The 17,175-nt window shown below is 50.4% G+C and overlaps 7 protein-coding genes across 7 annotated transcripts; 2 read left to right on the top strand and 5 right to left on the bottom strand.

Annotated features, from left to right (window-relative positions):
* Positions 1-2,101: 2,101 nt before the first annotated feature.
* On the top strand, positions 2,102-3,233 carry COCVIDRAFT_86119 (hypothetical protein; the record flags this gene model as incomplete). Its single annotated transcript, XM_014706329.1, has 3 exons — positions 2,102-2,486; positions 2,541-2,979; positions 3,038-3,233. The coding sequence occupies 3 exons, from the start codon at positions 2,102-2,104 to the stop codon at positions 3,231-3,233; spliced, it is 1,020 nt and encodes a 339-aa protein (XP_014561815.1).
* Positions 3,234-4,056: 823 nt separating this feature from the next.
* Positions 4,057-4,917, bottom strand: COCVIDRAFT_85993 (hypothetical protein; the record flags this gene model as incomplete). Its single annotated transcript, XM_014706328.1, has 1 exon — positions 4,057-4,917. One exon carries the CDS (start codon positions 4,915-4,917, stop codon positions 4,057-4,059), a length of 861 nt encoding a protein of 286 aa, XP_014561814.1.
* Positions 4,918-5,880: 963 nt separating this feature from the next.
* Positions 5,881-6,363, bottom strand: COCVIDRAFT_85825 (hypothetical protein; the record flags this gene model as incomplete). Its single annotated transcript, XM_014706327.1, has 4 exons — positions 5,881-5,916; positions 5,974-6,076; positions 6,201-6,252; positions 6,309-6,363. Coding segments are annotated over 4 exons (246 nt in total), but the record flags the coding sequence as incomplete, so codon positions are not given.
* A 357-nt stretch (positions 6,364-6,720) lies between these two features.
* On the bottom strand, positions 6,721-7,257 carry COCVIDRAFT_33431 (hypothetical protein; the record flags this gene model as incomplete). Its single annotated transcript, XM_014706326.1, has 1 exon — positions 6,721-7,257. The coding sequence occupies one exon, from the start codon at positions 7,255-7,257 to the stop codon at positions 6,721-6,723; it is 537 nt and encodes a 178-aa protein (XP_014561812.1).
* A 376-nt stretch (positions 7,258-7,633) lies between these two features.
* On the bottom strand, positions 7,634-8,183 carry COCVIDRAFT_33430 (hypothetical protein; the record flags this gene model as incomplete). The annotated part of the gene is made up of 3 exons (XM_014706325.1): positions 7,634-7,758; positions 7,806-7,905; positions 7,965-8,183. The coding sequence occupies 3 exons, from the start codon at positions 8,181-8,183 to the stop codon at positions 7,634-7,636; spliced, it is 444 nt and encodes a 147-aa protein (XP_014561811.1).
* A 172-nt stretch (positions 8,184-8,355) lies between these two features.
* On the top strand, positions 8,356-9,176 carry COCVIDRAFT_11841 (hypothetical protein; the record flags this gene model as incomplete). The annotated part of the gene is made up of 2 exons (XM_014706171.1): positions 8,356-8,518; positions 8,584-9,176. 2 exons carry the CDS (start codon positions 8,356-8,358, stop codon positions 9,174-9,176), a joined length of 756 nt encoding a protein of 251 aa, XP_014561657.1.
* Positions 9,177-9,840: 664 nt separating this feature from the next.
* On the bottom strand, positions 9,841-10,452 carry COCVIDRAFT_22404 (hypothetical protein; the record flags this gene model as incomplete). Its single annotated transcript, XM_014706205.1, has 2 exons — positions 9,841-10,118; positions 10,188-10,452. 2 exons carry the CDS (start codon positions 10,450-10,452, stop codon positions 9,841-9,843), a joined length of 543 nt encoding a protein of 180 aa, XP_014561691.1.
* Positions 10,453-17,175: the final 6,723 nt, after the last annotated feature.

Below are 17,175 nucleotides of genomic sequence, written 5' to 3'. Positions count from 1 at the left end.
TGAATGGAGCTAGAGGGCAGGAAGAGTGTGCGGCAGTTGGATTCGGTCGGACGAGAGCGTGTGCTTGCCAAAGGGCTGGATGAAAAAGGTGAGTTGGCATGGGGGATGGTGGACGGATTGGGAACTGGAGCTGAGTTGAAAGGGTGTGTTGTGTATGCGGGTATCTGTAAGCGGAAATGGAAATGTAGCAGGGACAGGGGGTGGTCAGCAGCGTCGCTACGGAGGTTTGGAATCGACTAGGGGGGGAACGGAAATAGGCGAGCGGAAACAGACGTGGGTGTAGGGCGAGAGACGAGAGGAAAAGAAGGGCCGATGGAAATTGGGAGGTTTTCTGGGTGGAAGGGGATTTGATAGGAGGAGGAGGATTGTGAGAAGGAGTGGGAAAGTTTGGGGTGCTTTGGTAAGAACACGACTCAATGTCTACGGTAACACTCCAGTTGCGTGCTACCCACTGAGTCGGTAAACATTAAGCAACACAACCCACCCCTCGGCTTTCCAGAATCGTTCCAACGGAAGGCTCGCTTCGCGCTCGTCGGCGATGCCGTCTGCTCCGCCTTGTGTGCTACAACGTCCAGCCACAAAGGAGGCTTGACAGCGGCCCAATGCACACGCACACACACACACACCACAAGTGCAAATTAAGCAGAGCGTGACAGTGGGCGAATGGCAGTGCAGAGGTCGGACGAGACACGGCACTGGGGTATGACCTTGCAGGTGGTGACAGACACGTAGGATCGCGCTGGATGGAAGGGGTGTTTTTTCTGGGTCGAGGAACGGGACGTTGGACATGACATGGGCGTAGTCTACTTAGTCTACCAGCATTTGAGGTAGGTAGGCCAACTGACAGCGAAGCGTTGCAAGTCGTTGGCTACGCTTGTTTCGGTTTGCTCTGGTTGGAGTAGATGCCTGGGACATGGCTAGTTACTGCAGGTAGATGGGACTGGAGATAGCGGCATGCAAGTCAAGTCGCATCTTGCACCAGGGGAGGAAGCGCCGTGGGCCCACTGCATGTAGTCGGGTGGCTGTGGTGGTATTCATGTCCCTGGGTCGATATTGTGCTCGTCAGGCGATGGTCGTGGCGTGGTAGTAGTATATGTTTGTTGCTTGGTGCTCCTTGCTCTTCCTCATCCTGCTCCTCTTGCCGCCTCCCCTCCCTCGGGCTTCTTTACCGAAGTTAAGCCGCCAAAGATACATGTGTGTGTTCATGTCTCGAGTTGGCCCAGGGGGTTTGGAAGCTTGTTAATAATTCGGGTCGGTGCTGGTCAGAGCTCAGGCCTTACCCTCGCCATTCATCCCTACTTACCTACTGTGTTCGTACCAGCAAAAGACCAAGCCCGCCGCCCCGCGCTACCCTACGTATCCACTCCAAGATCATCTGCCGACCGAACCGTCAGCCGCACACCACCTTGCATCCTGCAACTTTCTCTGGCTCACCCTACCCTCTTCATTTCCCGCTCAACCTAGCATCCCCCACCGCGGCGATCCCTCTTTAACCATTGACCACAATCCTCCCCCAATCGGGCATTTCCTCGACGATCGCTCCGCCAGAACTGTGACACGCCAGACTTCCACTCTCCACCTCCTCCTAGCTCGCCATGTCGTATTATCCCGGACAGCAGTATCACGGCGGCGGCGGTGGTGGTGGTGGTGGTGGCTACGGCGCACCTCCGCCTCAAGGTGGCTATGGCGGTCCTCCCCCGCAAGGATATCCACCGCCACAGCAGAACTACGGCGGCCATCCGTGAGTGGACACCAACTGGCTGCTCTTCGACAACCCGCTGACGTATTTCAGGCCTCCACAGCAGTACGGAGGATACAACAACTATGGACAGCCTACTCCTCCACCACAGCAGTACGGATATAACCAGGTACGTATAGCACTTGGTCGCGAAGACAACAAGACTCACGGTGGATTTTGGAAATTGGATATTGAGATTGAAACCGAAGAAACAGACTGACAAGTATAGGGACCACCACCACAGCAATATGGAAACTATGGAGGCCCACCCCCGCAACAGGCTCCCCAGCAGCCCCCGCGGCCAGGCAAGTTCCCAGTCTACCCGGACCAAGACGGTAGAACTGACAGTCGCACACAGGCATGATGCCCACAGTCAACAGCAACCAATGGACGCATGGAAACCACTCTGCTCCTCCTCCACCGCCCAGCGGCGCTCAGAACTTCGGCCATGGCGCGCCTAACGGTTACTCGTACCAATACTCGGCATGCAATGGTCGGAGGAAAGCGCTGTTGATTGGTATCAACTACTTTGGCCAGCGAGGCCAGCTTCGAGGATGCATCAACGATGTTAAGAACATGAGTACATACTTGAACGAGTTCTTTGGATACAAGCGAGAGGACATGGTCACTTTGACCGACGACCAGCAAAATCCTATGAGCCAGCCGACCAAGGCAAACATTCTACGAGCGATGCACTGGTTGGTCAAGGACGCACGGCCAAACGACTCCTTGTTCTTCCACTACTCAGGTGTGTTGCGCTGAACTTGGCAAATTCAACAACAACATACTAACATTCATGCAGGACACGGCGGTCAGACAAAGGACCTTGACGGTGACGAGGACGACGGCTACGATGAAGTAATTTACCCAGTGGACTTCCGCACTGCTGGCCACATTGTTGATGACGAGATGCACCGTATCATGGTTGCGTCTCTCCAACCCGGAGTCCGACTGACCGCCATTTTCGATTCCTGCCACTCCGGTTCCGCCCTCGACCTCCCATACATCTACTCCACCCAGGGTGTGCTCAAGGAGCCTAACCTGGCCAAGGAAGCCGGCCAAGGATTGCTCGGCATTGTATCGAGCTATGCGCGCGGTGATATTGGCAGCATGATTGGCGGCGCTACCAGTTTGTTCAAGAAGGCAATTAATGGTGACGAGGTGTACAAGAAGAACCTCAGGACAAAGACCAGCCCCGCTGATGTCATCATGTGGAGTGGATCCAAGGATACCCAGACTTCGTAAGTTTTGTGCCGTCATGGTGAGTACATGACATGGAATACTGACATGAATAAACAGAGCCGATGCAAGTATTGGCGGTGAAGCCACAGGTGCCATGTCATGGGCCTTTATTACTTCGCTGCGCAAGAACCCCAACCAGAGCTATGTACAGCTGCTTAACAGCATCCGTGATGAGCTCGAGGGCAAATACCAACAGAAACCCCAATTAAGCTGCAGTCACCCGCTTAGTAGGTCTTGTAGGCCTGATGGTTAACCGAGGAGACATGCTGACTGGTACAACAGACACGGACCTCCTCTACGTCATGTAGATGTGCGTGAATGATGTAGAGCATGGACAAGGGAAAAGAAGAATTAAATGGCCGTTTTATTGGTAGTGGCTGGAGCATTTGGATGGATATTTTGGCATAATGATACCCCTAGCATCCCTTTGTTGAATAAGGAGATGCGGGTAACGAAATGAAGGCGCAGAGAATTAACAAAAATGATAACAATCCAATAACTATATGCACTTGTGATTACGAATGTAAATGTTCTGTAGCGGTGTGACACGAGAGATATCCTGCCACTCGCTGTTACGACTACATCGCGCTTCCCTTACCGGCGTTGCTTTTTTTCTCGTAACGAGACCGAATTGTTATGCATACATTTTTTCTTATTGAAGTGGTTCTTTTTTTTCCTACAGAAAAAGAGATCAGAAAACGGGATTGCCCCGTTTTTCTCCCATCATGTGCCGACATCGGCAAGGAGGACACTTGTAACCATGCATAACTCTATTTAGTTTTTTTTGCATTCGTATCGGTGTGTTCCACTGCCCAGCTCGGTTGGTAATCGTCGTGTAATGCCACTCTATCCACCATCCGGTATGTGGTCACCTGAGTCATATGATCTAGCATGTATACGCATGGAGGAAGCCTCTATGTAAACGCTCAAAAGGGGGAGATAGAGAAAAGTATAAAATCCCAGAAAAGAGATGCTGTCTAAGCAAAAAATAGAAGACCAAATGTTCATGACGCCAATACTACTACTCTGCATTAAACTCTCTAACTTCATCACCCCGATTAATGAGCATGCTTCATCTACTCATCGACCTCATCCCGCCACGCCTTCCATTCATCCCAAGCAAGACTAACCTTCTTCCCTTGATACCGCACAACCTTGATCTTGACAGCCCTCCACTCGCTCTTGCGGCCACCCCACCCGGCCTTGCGCATCAGGCTGACAATCGTTTCTTCCTTGCTCCACCCTTGCTCGCGCGCAACATCAGGCAAGTACGTGCTGCCGTAGCGGCGGCCTCTGTCTGTGAAACTGATGCGCAGACCGTGGACGCCGACCTCCCAGTCCATGGGTTCGTCGACGGGCTCAAAGTTCGTGAGAAGCGTGACTGCACACTCGAGAGATGGGAGTTCCTGCTTGGTGATGGGTGGGAAGCGCGTGTCATCAAAGGCAGATGTGAGGGCGTATGAGGAGAGGCCTGTGGAGAGGGGGAGGGGCTCAAAAGTGCCGATGCAGCCGCGAAGTCGCCTTTCGTGGCTTCCTGGCGAGATGGTATTCCAGGTGACGAATAAGGGGTGTTCTTCTTCCTCATCCTCGTCGTAGTCTGAGTCCTGCTCTTGTCTCGTCGTCTTATCATCCAGGTTGGTTGTGCTACTGTTTTGGCTTGTCATGCTGCTATTTGTTTCACTGCTACTAGCTCCGCTAGGCGTAGAACTCGCACTTGGCAGACTCGAAGAGCTGCTTGATGAAGATGGCGAGGCGAGGATGCGTGATATAGCAGCAGGCTTCAACGATGCGCCTGCTGCTTCAACAGATCGATCTTCCATCCCAGCGTTGAATTTTCTCCACATAACTTCGGTTTGGGCCAGGCTCAGGGCGGGCCGCTTCTCGAGGCTCGCAACCAGGCTTTCAAAGCAGTATGCGCAGTGGGCTTGGGTCGCCATGGTGTAGGCTGTTTGAAAGGCGTGACGTAAGAGTGGGCGTAGGAAGAAGAGGTAGGCGATTTGTAAGAGAATAATAGCAAAAGTGAGAGAATGAACAGGCTGCGACTTTATTTGCGACAGAAAGAAGCAAGGTATGATGGTGAGATCCCAAGGTACGAGGCGGGTGCTAGCTAATCGGGCTGCGAGAGGGCTGTGCAACCAGACCGGGAACCGGAACGGACTCGGCTGACTTACCTCTGTTGTGAGACGTGCAAGAGCGGGAGGAGCGTATCGTCGTTGGTATACAATCTTGACGCTCTTGCGTCGACTCTAGAGGGTCAGTAGGGACGGCGGGATGGCGGGATGGGAGGGCATGAGAAGAAGAGTAGATGTTGAGGTCACTCGGCTGCCCCACCTGTTCGGCAATACACGCGCATTACCTCAACAAGCAGTGCCAAAGGGTCAGAAAGTAAATCATGTTTCATATTAATATTGAATCTTCGTACGCTTCCTCTTGGTACCGTCTTTGCTCGTAAAAGCTCTTCTGAACGAAAAATAATGTAACCCCATCTTCATGCACACGTGCCCTACAGGTCAAAGGCAGTGTGTTTGGTAATGATGGGGTAAGTTGTTCTTGCCACGATAATTTTCCTTCAGCAGGTCGAGCATTGAAGAGCTCTGTTGCTGTACACACTAATGGCTGGGTTGAGGTTTGCACCTCGGTCACTCATCTCACTTACCTGGCTTTATGCTGTCCAAGGGTCGGCCAATGTAACACATCACATGGATAGGCGCGCGCTGGGAGAACCGAGCTGACTTTTCGACTTATTCATTGTTCATGCCTGCGGTAGGCGTGAAGCCACATGCTTCCATCCCTTGAGTTCGAAGCTGTCAAAGAAAGTCCGAATGCCATTGACGCCGACCAGATGTCTCATAAAGGAATCGAAAACCGCCATCGTCGCTCGCTCGTAATCGTGTCGGCCTTTATGCGCTCTCGCGCTTGCCCTCCTTAACCTCCTTCTGTGCAGGTGTTAGCAGGCCGAAGCTGACCTCGTGCAGTACATTGTTGCTACGCACCAGAGCGCGCATGGTGCCGTGAAGCGCATGCCTGTGGTTCCTCCTGAACTTGGGGTCGGTTCCCTTGAGCGAAGGGTAACGGTGGGTCTTAGGCTTCTTGATACTGTAATGCAATCAATCAGTCGTTGCTCTCAGATTCATGCATTGACAAGTTTTCGATCCAACGAGATGGATGAGCCATCTGGGGGGATTATGGCGCGCGTGCAACCGTGGTAAGGGATGCGTACCCGTTTCGGTGGTTCTTCTTGGACTGGTTGTGCTGAGACGAGTTCTTGGATTCTGCACAGCTGTGTTAGTCTTGTCGTACGCTCCATCGCGAGGCTTCGTTAACGTACTGGCCATGGCGACGGTTGTGGATGTCGATTTGGCTGTGTGGTATTGTCGAAGAGCTGAGGTTCTGAGCCACGAATTTCCACTGTGGTGTTTAGCGAGTAGAAAACCGCGCTAGCAACTCTTAGCGCGGCTCCCAGCATCGACCGCCTTCAGATCACGATACCACCACCAACCCAATGTGGCTATTTCAGACAGAAGTAATCGTTGAGATAAAGGGAATGAGTTTTTTTCTTTTCACGAGATTTTGGTTTTCATATGTGCTTGCCGCTGAAATCTAACTAGTATTCGCACCTAAATGGCCACTACTCCAAATCTGCTTCTGCGCACCAAGGTAGGACCCATTTCGCTGAGTTGATCTGGCTGCTAGTGACGCTCCGAATAAGCCTGTACCCTCACCCTCTACCTTGAGCTCCCTCAGATGACTGTACAATTTGTTGCAGGCTTGTCAGTGTACTTGTACTTGTAATGACTTTTGTGCCTGCTCCTCTTGCGCCTGCCATCCACATAATACCCATGGTCGTAGTGTCTCGGTCTGTTCGGAATGATCGACGGTCCATATGGCCCTGTAAGCCTATGATCGCGTGTGAAGCCTTGTCTCATGTTGTTTGGATGAGTCGCACTGCCAGCTGTTGCAGCGCAACTAATCGCAGCGCTTCCTGGTCCACTTAAAGCCAATTGAACATTACCCCATTGACCCGGAATTGCATGATTGCCTCTGACATGGTTTCGAAGTAACTGATTACAACCCCAAGGGCCCTGGATCATTTCGATCGTTTCTTGGTCTGCAAAACCGCCATTGCACGTTGGACATGTGTACGGTGGTGCAATCAGAGTCTGGTAAGTCTGGCGATAGGGACAGTTGAGGAAGTCAGAGAGAAAACCACAGGGCTGACTCATAGAAAGCCAGGAGTGACCACATGTCGGCGAGTCATAGAGGGTACAGCCACACATCCTAGATATCTCCAAGTTCGATGTCTGAAAAAGACTTTGGTGATACTAGGTGGAGTTTGTATGCGTAAATATTTCTGTGGGATCAGGCAAGACGCTGTACGGATATACAAACTCCAGCAGTCATTGACGTAGGCAATGAACTGGGCCTCGAGACAGTGATATCGCTGGCGCCCTTGGATAGCAGTCAAGGAGTAATGGCAGGAACGGGCGCAGAGGTTTCGGATACTGTAATGGTATTGCTGATATATAATGCATCTCCCTAGATGCGAGAAAACGGAGCATGATTGCGTGCTGTTTACGTCCCCGTTTTGAGGCGTGAAGTTTCTAGCGCTTGTCTTGGAACGATCGATGCGTGGCATAATTCAATCTTTCGCAATCAGTGGTCCGTTGGAGGCTTCTTGTCAAGCATTTCCACCACTCTTGCGTCTTCGGCATCAGCGTCTTCCTTTGCCTGGTTCTTAATCTGCTGCATCAGTTCATACAGCTGACCGATTTGTTGGTCTAAGATTCAGTTAGGAGAGCCTCATGCAGAGAGTGCTAGTACGTGCCGCTCATTTTATCAATCTTCGCTTTGTCCATCTTTGCGTCTTTCCATGAATCTCCTTCAAGCATCTGACAATATGTTTGCCACTCCGACAAAAAGCCGATCTGTGAATGTTAGCTTACTGGCATTGTGGTGCGCCTTTTGTGAAGATGGCTTAACTCACAATTTGTACGGGGTTCTCAACGTCCCTGTGAGCTCTGAACTCGGCCTTCACATACATGTCACCCAACAGGCGTTCCTCTGGGCCTAGCCTCTTTCGATGTGACCTTAGCAGGCGCCGGTAGAGTGGTATTGGCGGCAACAAAGCCGCAGGTGCCGGCTTGAAGGGTCTCGATGCACCTGCATCTGTTGCAGTCGCTAACAATCGTATACCAGCTCTCATTTTTCCAAAACTCGTACAAGAATAATATCTAGGAAGTTGTGGTAAAGGAAATGGGATGCATTGAAGTAGTGATGACCTCAGCCTCGGCTTTCTAGACTAGAGTGCTCCAGATCTCCTTCCATTCCAATTGGCCCACACGCCACACCTCCGATCCGGAAACAAAATCACAACCATGCTGCCCACGCCCTCGACATCGCACGTTTGTTTCGATCGCGTCTACGAACCGGCTGAAGACTCATACTTGCTGCTCGATACAATTTCATCCGCATCAGAAACCACATATCTGAAGGATCGATTTGGTGATGCATCCTCAACCCCGCCGCTGGTACTCGAAGGTATTGTCATAACAACAGTACTCAGCATTACCCTGTCGCTAAGTCTGTGCTCGAAGTGGGCGTAGGATCAGGAGTTGTACTAGCATTTGTTGCTGCGAATGCGCAAACTATTTTTGGTCGACATGATGCACTGACGCTTGGAGTTGATATCAACAGCTTCGCTTGCAACGCTGCTGCACACACTGTTCAAAATGCAATTCAAGAAAGAGAAAAGGAACGCTCGGTTTTTATGGATATTGTGAATGGCGATTTGGCAAATGCGATTCGTCCAGGTACTGTCGATGTTTTCATCTTCAACCCGCCATACGTACCAGCTGAGCTGCCTGACCTGTCGAGTCACGAGAAGTACAATGTGATCCCAGAGGGGAAGAAAGCTACCTCATTCGAGCAAGATTCGTATCTTTTGGAGCTATCCTACGCCGGAGGTGAAGATGGCATGGTGGTAACAAACAGGATGCTCGAGCAGATTCCGAATATACTGAGTGTGGATAGAGGAGTTGCCTACCTACTGCTGTGTGCACAAAACAAGCCCGAAGTAGTCAAGCAGCGGATAAGAGAATGGGGCGCAGGATGGATGGCAGAGACTGTAGGATCGAGCGGCAAGAAAGCAGGCTGGGAGAAGTTGGTGGTTGTGAGGATATGGCGCGAAGCGCGCTAAACACCAAACATTGGTCAGATATCAAACGATCAGCAGAGGAGTTTTCAGTGGTGTCTTCACGTATTGGCGGAGAAGTCAACTTCCACGGCAAGATCTGCATTGCTGCCAACCTTCTGGAGCTTTTGCTCTACAGCGAGCCTCATGCCGTACAATAATTGTTCTGCATTGGGCTACCAATTTGGAATGCGGGCCAGATGTCGCATCAACTAGTTACACAACTCATCGCTGCAAGAGTGGTTTCCCGGGTCTACATTCTGCCCCCCCTCTTTTTCTTTCGTGGATACCCGAGGGTTCGGTGGTATAATTTATCTTGGCTAGGGTTGAAAGAGACCCCGGGCTGAAGAACGTTGATGATACAGAACGTGGTGCCACACTGCGGATCAGGAGTTCTGTAGCGATGAACAGGAGAGAACGTATGAGTGGTAACTCCAGTACTCATGCATGCTCTTCTTGTCAAGGCTAATGCCGTTTGTTCAACAAGATTGTGTCTTGAAAATCTCATGTGTTATCGATCAATGGTTCTTTGAGGACGGTTGGATATACCAAATCCTTGAAATAATTCACACGAGCCATTTTCTCGTATCATATCTCATATTGTACACATTCTTATACATATGCTGTGCCCAGCGTCCACCACTCTTCATATCCTACATTCCGGTATATGCTACCAGAACTTGATGTTCTTCTGGTACCAATATCCCCAGCTTCTTCTCCTTTCTTCTTCTGCCCTTTGCTCCCTCTCCAACCGGTCTTGTTCCTCTCGTGCCCTCCGCCTGGCTTCCTTCTTAGCCTCGATACTCGCGCGCTTCTTCTCCATGAGTTCTTGTGCTTGTTTTATTCCGGCCTTTTCTTTAGAACGATAGTATTGGCATACTTGGTAGGAAACGACAGAAACACCACACCAAGTTGCCACGGCCCAGTTCGAAGCTGTGATGACGGGTTCTGTTCTGACGTTAGCATTATGTCACACCTAGCCTTCACCAACTGCCAGCCTGAGCAGTCTTGACATACTGCCTATTATAGCTGCTAAGCTTCCTCCTGCAAATCCAGCTGTTAATCCTTGCAATTGACTGTCTCGTACACACGGTCGCTTGTGAAAGTTGAAGTAATATTCTGGCCCTAGACTTCGTACTGCGTCGATGTATGTAGGTCCGGTATCCGATGTCTTTTCACCTCCTGCTGTATGCGCTGTACCGCCGGGCATAACATTTGCAGGCGCGCGGGGCTTTGGTGGAAGCGCATTTAGGTCAACCGTCGACCTCGAATCTTCAGACATGGTGGGGCGAGAAACAGGCTGTTGATACGATGCGGGCGAGTGGAATTGGGCGTTTATAGGTAAGTGTTTCGACTCGAGGTACGGTGCAGATTTTGCAGTTGCTATAGGCGCATTCGGTGCGGGAAGAAGATGTTGGTCGCTCACTTTCTGGTGGTGCGGAATAGGGCCGAAAATATCCAGCATCCATGATTCCACGATATGTGCACGGCCACACTTTGTGGCTGAAAATCAATTTGCTAGGAAGGGGATAGCGCACAACACGCTCCAACGCGTCGCGCTTGACATTTGCAGATCCACATCCGCCCTTCAACACTCCCAAGTCTTTGCGCACCACACGCTCCCTACCAATTGCCGACTCTCCGTCTCTTCTGTCTTTCCGCCATACCTATGATACCCTGTTTTGCATAACTCTCATAATTAGCATTTAATACTCTTTTACCTTGCACCCTCACCGCACAATATGGCGCCCCGACGCGCAGGCCAGCCCTTTCGCCGGGTAGGCAAGAATGGAAACGCATCCTACGGCCCACGCAAGCCCAAGACGGTTGATGCCTCGACATTAAGAAGCGGAGAGGCTACTTCACAGAACGAAAAGCTGGAATCTACACGCCTAGCACACCGCATCGATGAGACTATGGGCTTCGCACGTTTCGATTCGGGGAAGAAGAAAGTGGGATGGCTCGTCAACATGCACTCGACAACAGTCGAAGACGAAGATGTACCGGGTGGAAGAGCTGGTGTTGACTTCTACTTCATTGGCGAGGAAGGAGACACATTCAAAGCGACCCTCGAATACGACCCATACTTCTTGCTGGCGGTCAAGAAGGGGAGGGAACAGGACGTAGAGGAATATTGTAAAAGGGCATACGAGGGCCTGGTCAAGACTGTGAAGATCATAGAGAAAGAAGACTTGAGCATGCCAAACCATCTTACTGGTTACCGAAGAAAATTTCTAATGCTTACCTTCGCGAATGTCAACGATCTTCTTGCTGTGCGGAAAGGCGTTGCTCCGATAGTAGAGAAGAACAAAAAGAACGTCAACGCCATGGATACCTACGCCGAGGTGGCTAAGTAAGTGTGGCTCGCTCTTCATGTGACACATCGCTAACACCACCAAGTGGCAATGCCAACTTTGATTTTTTCGATAATGAAGATTACGAATACGAGAAACGACTTACGACCACTGTTGATGCAAGCGATTTTATTGTAGATATTCGGGAATACGATGTTCCCTACCACGTACGAGTAGCCATCGACAAGGACGTTCGAATTGGAAACTGGTACACAGTCGAGGCGAAGCATGGTGTAGTGAGCATAAAGTGTATAGAGGATCGCCTGACACCTGCGGATCCTGTGGTAATGGCCTACGATATCGAAACGACGAAGCTCCCATTGAAGTTTCCCGACGCAGCCATTGACCAGATCATGATGATATCGTACATGATTGACGGCCAAGGATTTCTGATTACGAACCGTGAGATTGTCTCAGAAGACATCCAGGATTTCGAATATACGCCGAAACCGGAATACCACGGACCGTTCATGATTTTCAACGAACCAGATGAAAAGGCCCTACTGGAACGATTCTTCGAACATATCAAAATAGCCAAACCTACAGTCATGGTCACATACAACGGAGACTTTTTCGATTGGCCTTTTGTGGAGGCAAGAGCCAGCGTCCAAGGTATCGACATGTACCAAGAAATCGGGTTTAGGAAGAACAGCGAGGACATTTATCAGTCGGATTACTGCGCACATATGGACGCCTTTGCTTGGGTCAGTCGAGACAGTTATCTTCCACAAGGTAGTCGTGGTTTGAAAGCCGTCACAATGGCCAAATTGGGATACGATCCAGATGAGCTCGACCCCGAACTCATGACGCCTTACGCATCCGAGCGACCTCAGACTCTTGCTGAGTATTCCGTTTCCGATGCCGTCGCAACCTACTATCTGTACATGAAGTATGTTCACCCCTTCATTTTTGCGTTGTGCAAAATCTTGCCCCTTGGACCGGACGATGCGCTACGTAAGGGTACGGGTACTCTTTGTGAGATGCTGTTGATGGTGCAAGCGTACCAGAAGGGCATTGTATTACCAAACAAACATCAAGCGCCAAAAGAAGCATTCTGGAATGGCCATCTGCTTGAGTCGGAGACTTACGTCGGAGGTCACGTCGAAGCTCTGGAAGCTGGCGTGTTTCGAAGCGACATCGCGTACAACTTTGCAGTCGATCCTACCGCTATCGATGAATTAGTCGGTGATCTTGATGCTGCGCTCAAGTTCAGTATTGAGGTGGAAGAGAAGAAAAAGATGGAGGACGTTACCAATTACGATGAGGTCAGGGCTGAGATTGTCGACAAGCTGATGCATCTCAAGAACACACCAAATCGTAGCGAGCGACCTCTTATCTACCACTTGGATGTTGCGTCTATGTATCCGAACATCATGACAACTAACAGGTTGCAACCTGACTCTATGATTAACGAGTCCAACTGCGCGGCTTGCGACTTTAACCGTCCCGGAAAGACATGCGATCGTCGGATGCCATGGGCCTGGAGAGGTGAATATCTCCCAGCTAAACGCGATGAGTACAACATGGTTCGCAACGCACTGGAGAACGAGCAATTCCCCGGAAGGTTTCCCAACTCGCCAAAGCGGTCGTTTCAAGAGCTCTCAGAAGACGAGCAGGCCGCTCTAGTCAGAAAACGCTTGACGGATTACTCTAAGAAGATCTACCACAAGGTTCACGATGCGACAACAATTGAGCGCGAGGCTATCATCTGTCAGCGTGAAAACCCATTCTATGTTGATACTGTTAGTGGTTTCCGTGACCGACGATATGACTTCAAGGGCAAACAAAAAGTTTGGAAAGGCAAGACAGAAGCGTTGAAGGCGGCGGGTGCCCCGGCAGCCGAGATTGAAGACGCGAAGAAGATGATTGTCTTGTTCGATTCCATGCAGTTGGCCCACAAAGTTATTCTGAACTCCTTCTATGGATATGTCATGCGAAAGGGATCACGCTGGTACTCTCTGGAGATGGCTGGCGTTACCTGTTTGACTGGTGCTCGCATCATTCAGTTGGCGCGTTCCCTTGTGGAGCGCATCGGTCGACCCCTGGAATTGGATACCGATGGTATTTGGGCCATCCTACCAGCGACTTTCCCAGAAAACTTCTCTTTCAAGCTCAGCAACGGCAAGAAGCTAACCATCTCTTATCCATGTACCATGTTGAACCATCTAGTACACGCTCAGTACACTAACCACCAGTACGAGACGTTGGTAGACCCTGTGAATTTCCGATATGAGAAGCACAGCGACAACTCCATCTTCTTCGAGGTTGACGGTCCCTACAAGGCCATGATCTTGCCCACCTCGAAAGAAGAGGACAAGAACTTGAAGAAGCGTTATGCTGTGTTCAACCATGACGGCAGTTTAGCAGAGTTGAAAGGTTTCGAAGTGAAGCGTCGTGGTGAGCTGAAGCTTATCAAGAACTTCCAAGCCCAGATTTTCAAGTTTTTCTTGGAAGGTACCACTCTTGAAGAGACCTACGGTGCTGTTGCCAAGGTAGCGAACAGGTGGCTCGATATTCTGGATACACGCGGAGCAACTTTGGCTGACGAGGAGCTGATTGATCTTATTGTCGAGAACAAAAGCATGACAAAGACACTGGAGGAGTACGGATCGCAAAAGTCAACCGCCATCACAACCGCCAAGCGTCTGGCCGAGTTCCTCGGCGAGCAAATGGTGAAAGACAAGGGATTGAACTGCAAATACATCATCTCCAAGACACCAAGAAATGCGCCCGTTACCGAACGCGCCGTTCCCTTGTCTATCTTTTCGGCCGAGGAATCAGTAAAGCGATACTTTCTAAGGAGGTGGTTGCGAGACGATCCAGGAGAGATGGATATTCGATCAGTTCTAGACTGGGATTACTACCGCGAGCGTCTGGCTTCTGTCATTCAGAAACTCATCACCATCCCTGCAGCATACCAGAAAGTTCGGAATCCCGTTCCTAGGGTGCCACACCCCGATTGGCTTGACCGTAGGATTCGTCAGAAGGAGGACAAGATGCAGCAGACAAAGATGACGGACATGTTCAGCAAGAAGGTCCTAACCAACGGTGACGCTAATGTCGCGAACAACAAGGTCACTGGCGATTTAGAAGACTTTGGCTCCGCCAAGTTGACGCAGAATCAATCGCAGATGAAAAAGGGAATTGTTACTAAGATGGTTGCAAAGCGCAAAGAACCTGAGCCTGCAGTACCGATTGTCGATCCCTATGCTGCTTTGCCTAAAGTCATGCCGAGTATCGATGAAGACTATTCCAGCTGGTTGGTGTACCAGAAACAGAAATGGAAGATTCAGCGCGAGGCACGGAAACGCCGACGCCAATTGTTTGGAGAGAAAGCCGTTGACGCATCCGACGCAATTGGTAGCTTCTTCAGAAACCAGGCGCAATCCCTCTACATCAGCACATGGCAACTCGTACAACTTCGGCCAACAGAAACACCGGGAGAGGTCAGAGCCTTTGTTTTCATCGACAAGAAGATCCACGCTCTCAAAATCATCGTACCAAGACAACTATACCTCAATCTGAGGAGTGAAGAGCTTCCAGATGTATCGATCAGTGGATGTTCAGTAGAAAAAGTGGTCAACCATACTTTGCCGAATGGGCATCCTTCGATTCATCTGTTCAAACTTCAGATGTCAGAGGAGACCTATGTCCATGAAGCTGATAGCATCTCGGCTCTGTTCAATCACTCTAGTGTCGAGGGTGTCTACGAGAAGCAAGTTCCGTTGAATATTCGGGCCATTCTTGAACTGGGAAGCGTTTGCACATTCGACGAGTCCCAGAAAGGTGTCCTCGGAAAAGGTCTTGAGCATGGATTCGACCTCTCCGCACTACGCAAAGTGCCGACCAAGGAACCATATCTTGCCGAAGCACCCTTCAACTACGTGTATCTGTACCATGTCAGCAGCGGAGACCGTAATATCTATGCCGTTTTCTCAACGTCGAAGAGCGATGCCCACATAATCATCCAGAATAAATCCAAAGACTCGCAAGGCATGCCGAATGTCGATCGTATCTATCGCGATGCCCTTCAACGACGAATAGGAGACAACGACGGTGAACCATGGCAAAATATGATCAAGTACCAGGAGGACCTTCACTTCAAGACGACAATAGTGACCACGAAACGCAAAGCTCTGCTCGAGATAGGCGATGTGATCAAGAGAATGAAAGCGGATGAGACTGGACCGATCATTGCCGTCATGCAATCTCCGAACCAGGCCCTTCTCTCACACGATGTCCCTGCCCTGAAAGACTTGCCCATCTTGACACTCAATCCCAACGAGTCTGACAAGCAATTACCGCCACTTGGCTGGCAGTCCTTCATTGCCAAGCGATTGGTAGGACATTACCTTGATCTTGGATCTTGGGTTGCTCATCTACTAGAGCTGGCTCGCTATGGAGACATTCCGCTCTGCAATCTCGAGAGTAACGACCCACGCTTTCTTATTGACATTGCATATGCCAGAAGGCTACAAAAAGACCGCGTGATCTTGTGGTGGTCTGGCCAAGCGAAGCCGGATCACGCTGGATACGAGAAAGATGATGTCCTCGGACCTCTCGAGACAGTAGAGATGCCATCAATCAACAACCCAGGTACCTACTCATCCGTGTGTATCGATATCAATCTACGCAACCTGGCCATCAACACCATCCTATCTTCGTCTCTTATCAACGAGCTTGAGGGTGCAGATTCCGTTTCCTTCAATCCTGCTGCACCGTCATACGATTCGGCTAATGATGGGTCTAATGTCATCTACTCAGACAACGCCTTTGCAAGTGCAGGTATTACAGTCCTTCGTGAAATGGTGAAGACTTGGTGGGTTGAAGCTGTCCAGGCTGGTCACGGCTTTAGTATGGCCGATGTCATGGTACAGCATCTTGTCCGTTGGGTCAGCAGTCCTGGGTCCTTCCTCTACGATCGCTCTCTGCACTATTATGTCCAAATGATGTCGAAGAAGACACTGCAGCAACTCATGACCGACTTCAAGCGAGTGGGTTCACACATTGTCTTTGCCAGTCCAAATCGCCTTCTCCTTCAGACAACCAAAGCCGAAATCGGCAATGCATACGCCTACAGTCAGTACATCATCAAGACTATCAAGGCGAAGCCACTGTTCCAGTTTATGGAGCTTGAGATCAAAGAGTTTTGGGATTATCTCGTTTGGTATGACGAGTTCAATTACGGAGGCAAGGGATGCGACAAGGTGACCGAAGACGAGGTCCAACCTGTGGAAAACATCATGTGCTGGCAGCTTGCGCAATTCTTGCCGCAAAAGTTCCAGCCTACCTTCAACGACTGGGTGATTGAGTTCATTGAGCTCATGCACTCACGTAAACGCCCAGTCATCACTGAAGATGGCTCGACACCACGACCAACTCAGATTCCTCTTCGACCTCTGACTGTGGACCCCAATGAGCAGACACAGATACTACCCAAGACATTCACGAAACCACTGTCTAAACAGATGAATGCCTTTGCGAAGAAGCAGCACGCGGAGGTGCTGGATCCTCTATTTGCATCCGAATACGTCTTCCCAGAACTTCCAGGTTCGCACCTCAAGCTCACAAACCCGGTCCTCCAACTCGTCAAGAGTATCATGCAGGTCCTTAGTCTGGACCGTTCGATATCGCTCGAAGCACGCGCGTTG

The sequence above is a fragment of the Bipolaris victoriae genome, assembly GCF_000527765.1.
Source record: "Bipolaris victoriae FI3 unplaced genomic scaffold scaffold_4, whole genome shotgun sequence".
NCBI classification, from domain to species: domain Eukaryota; kingdom Fungi; phylum Ascomycota; class Dothideomycetes; order Pleosporales; family Pleosporaceae; genus Bipolaris; species Bipolaris victoriae.
This window is presented reverse-complemented; position numbering and strand designations above follow the sequence as displayed.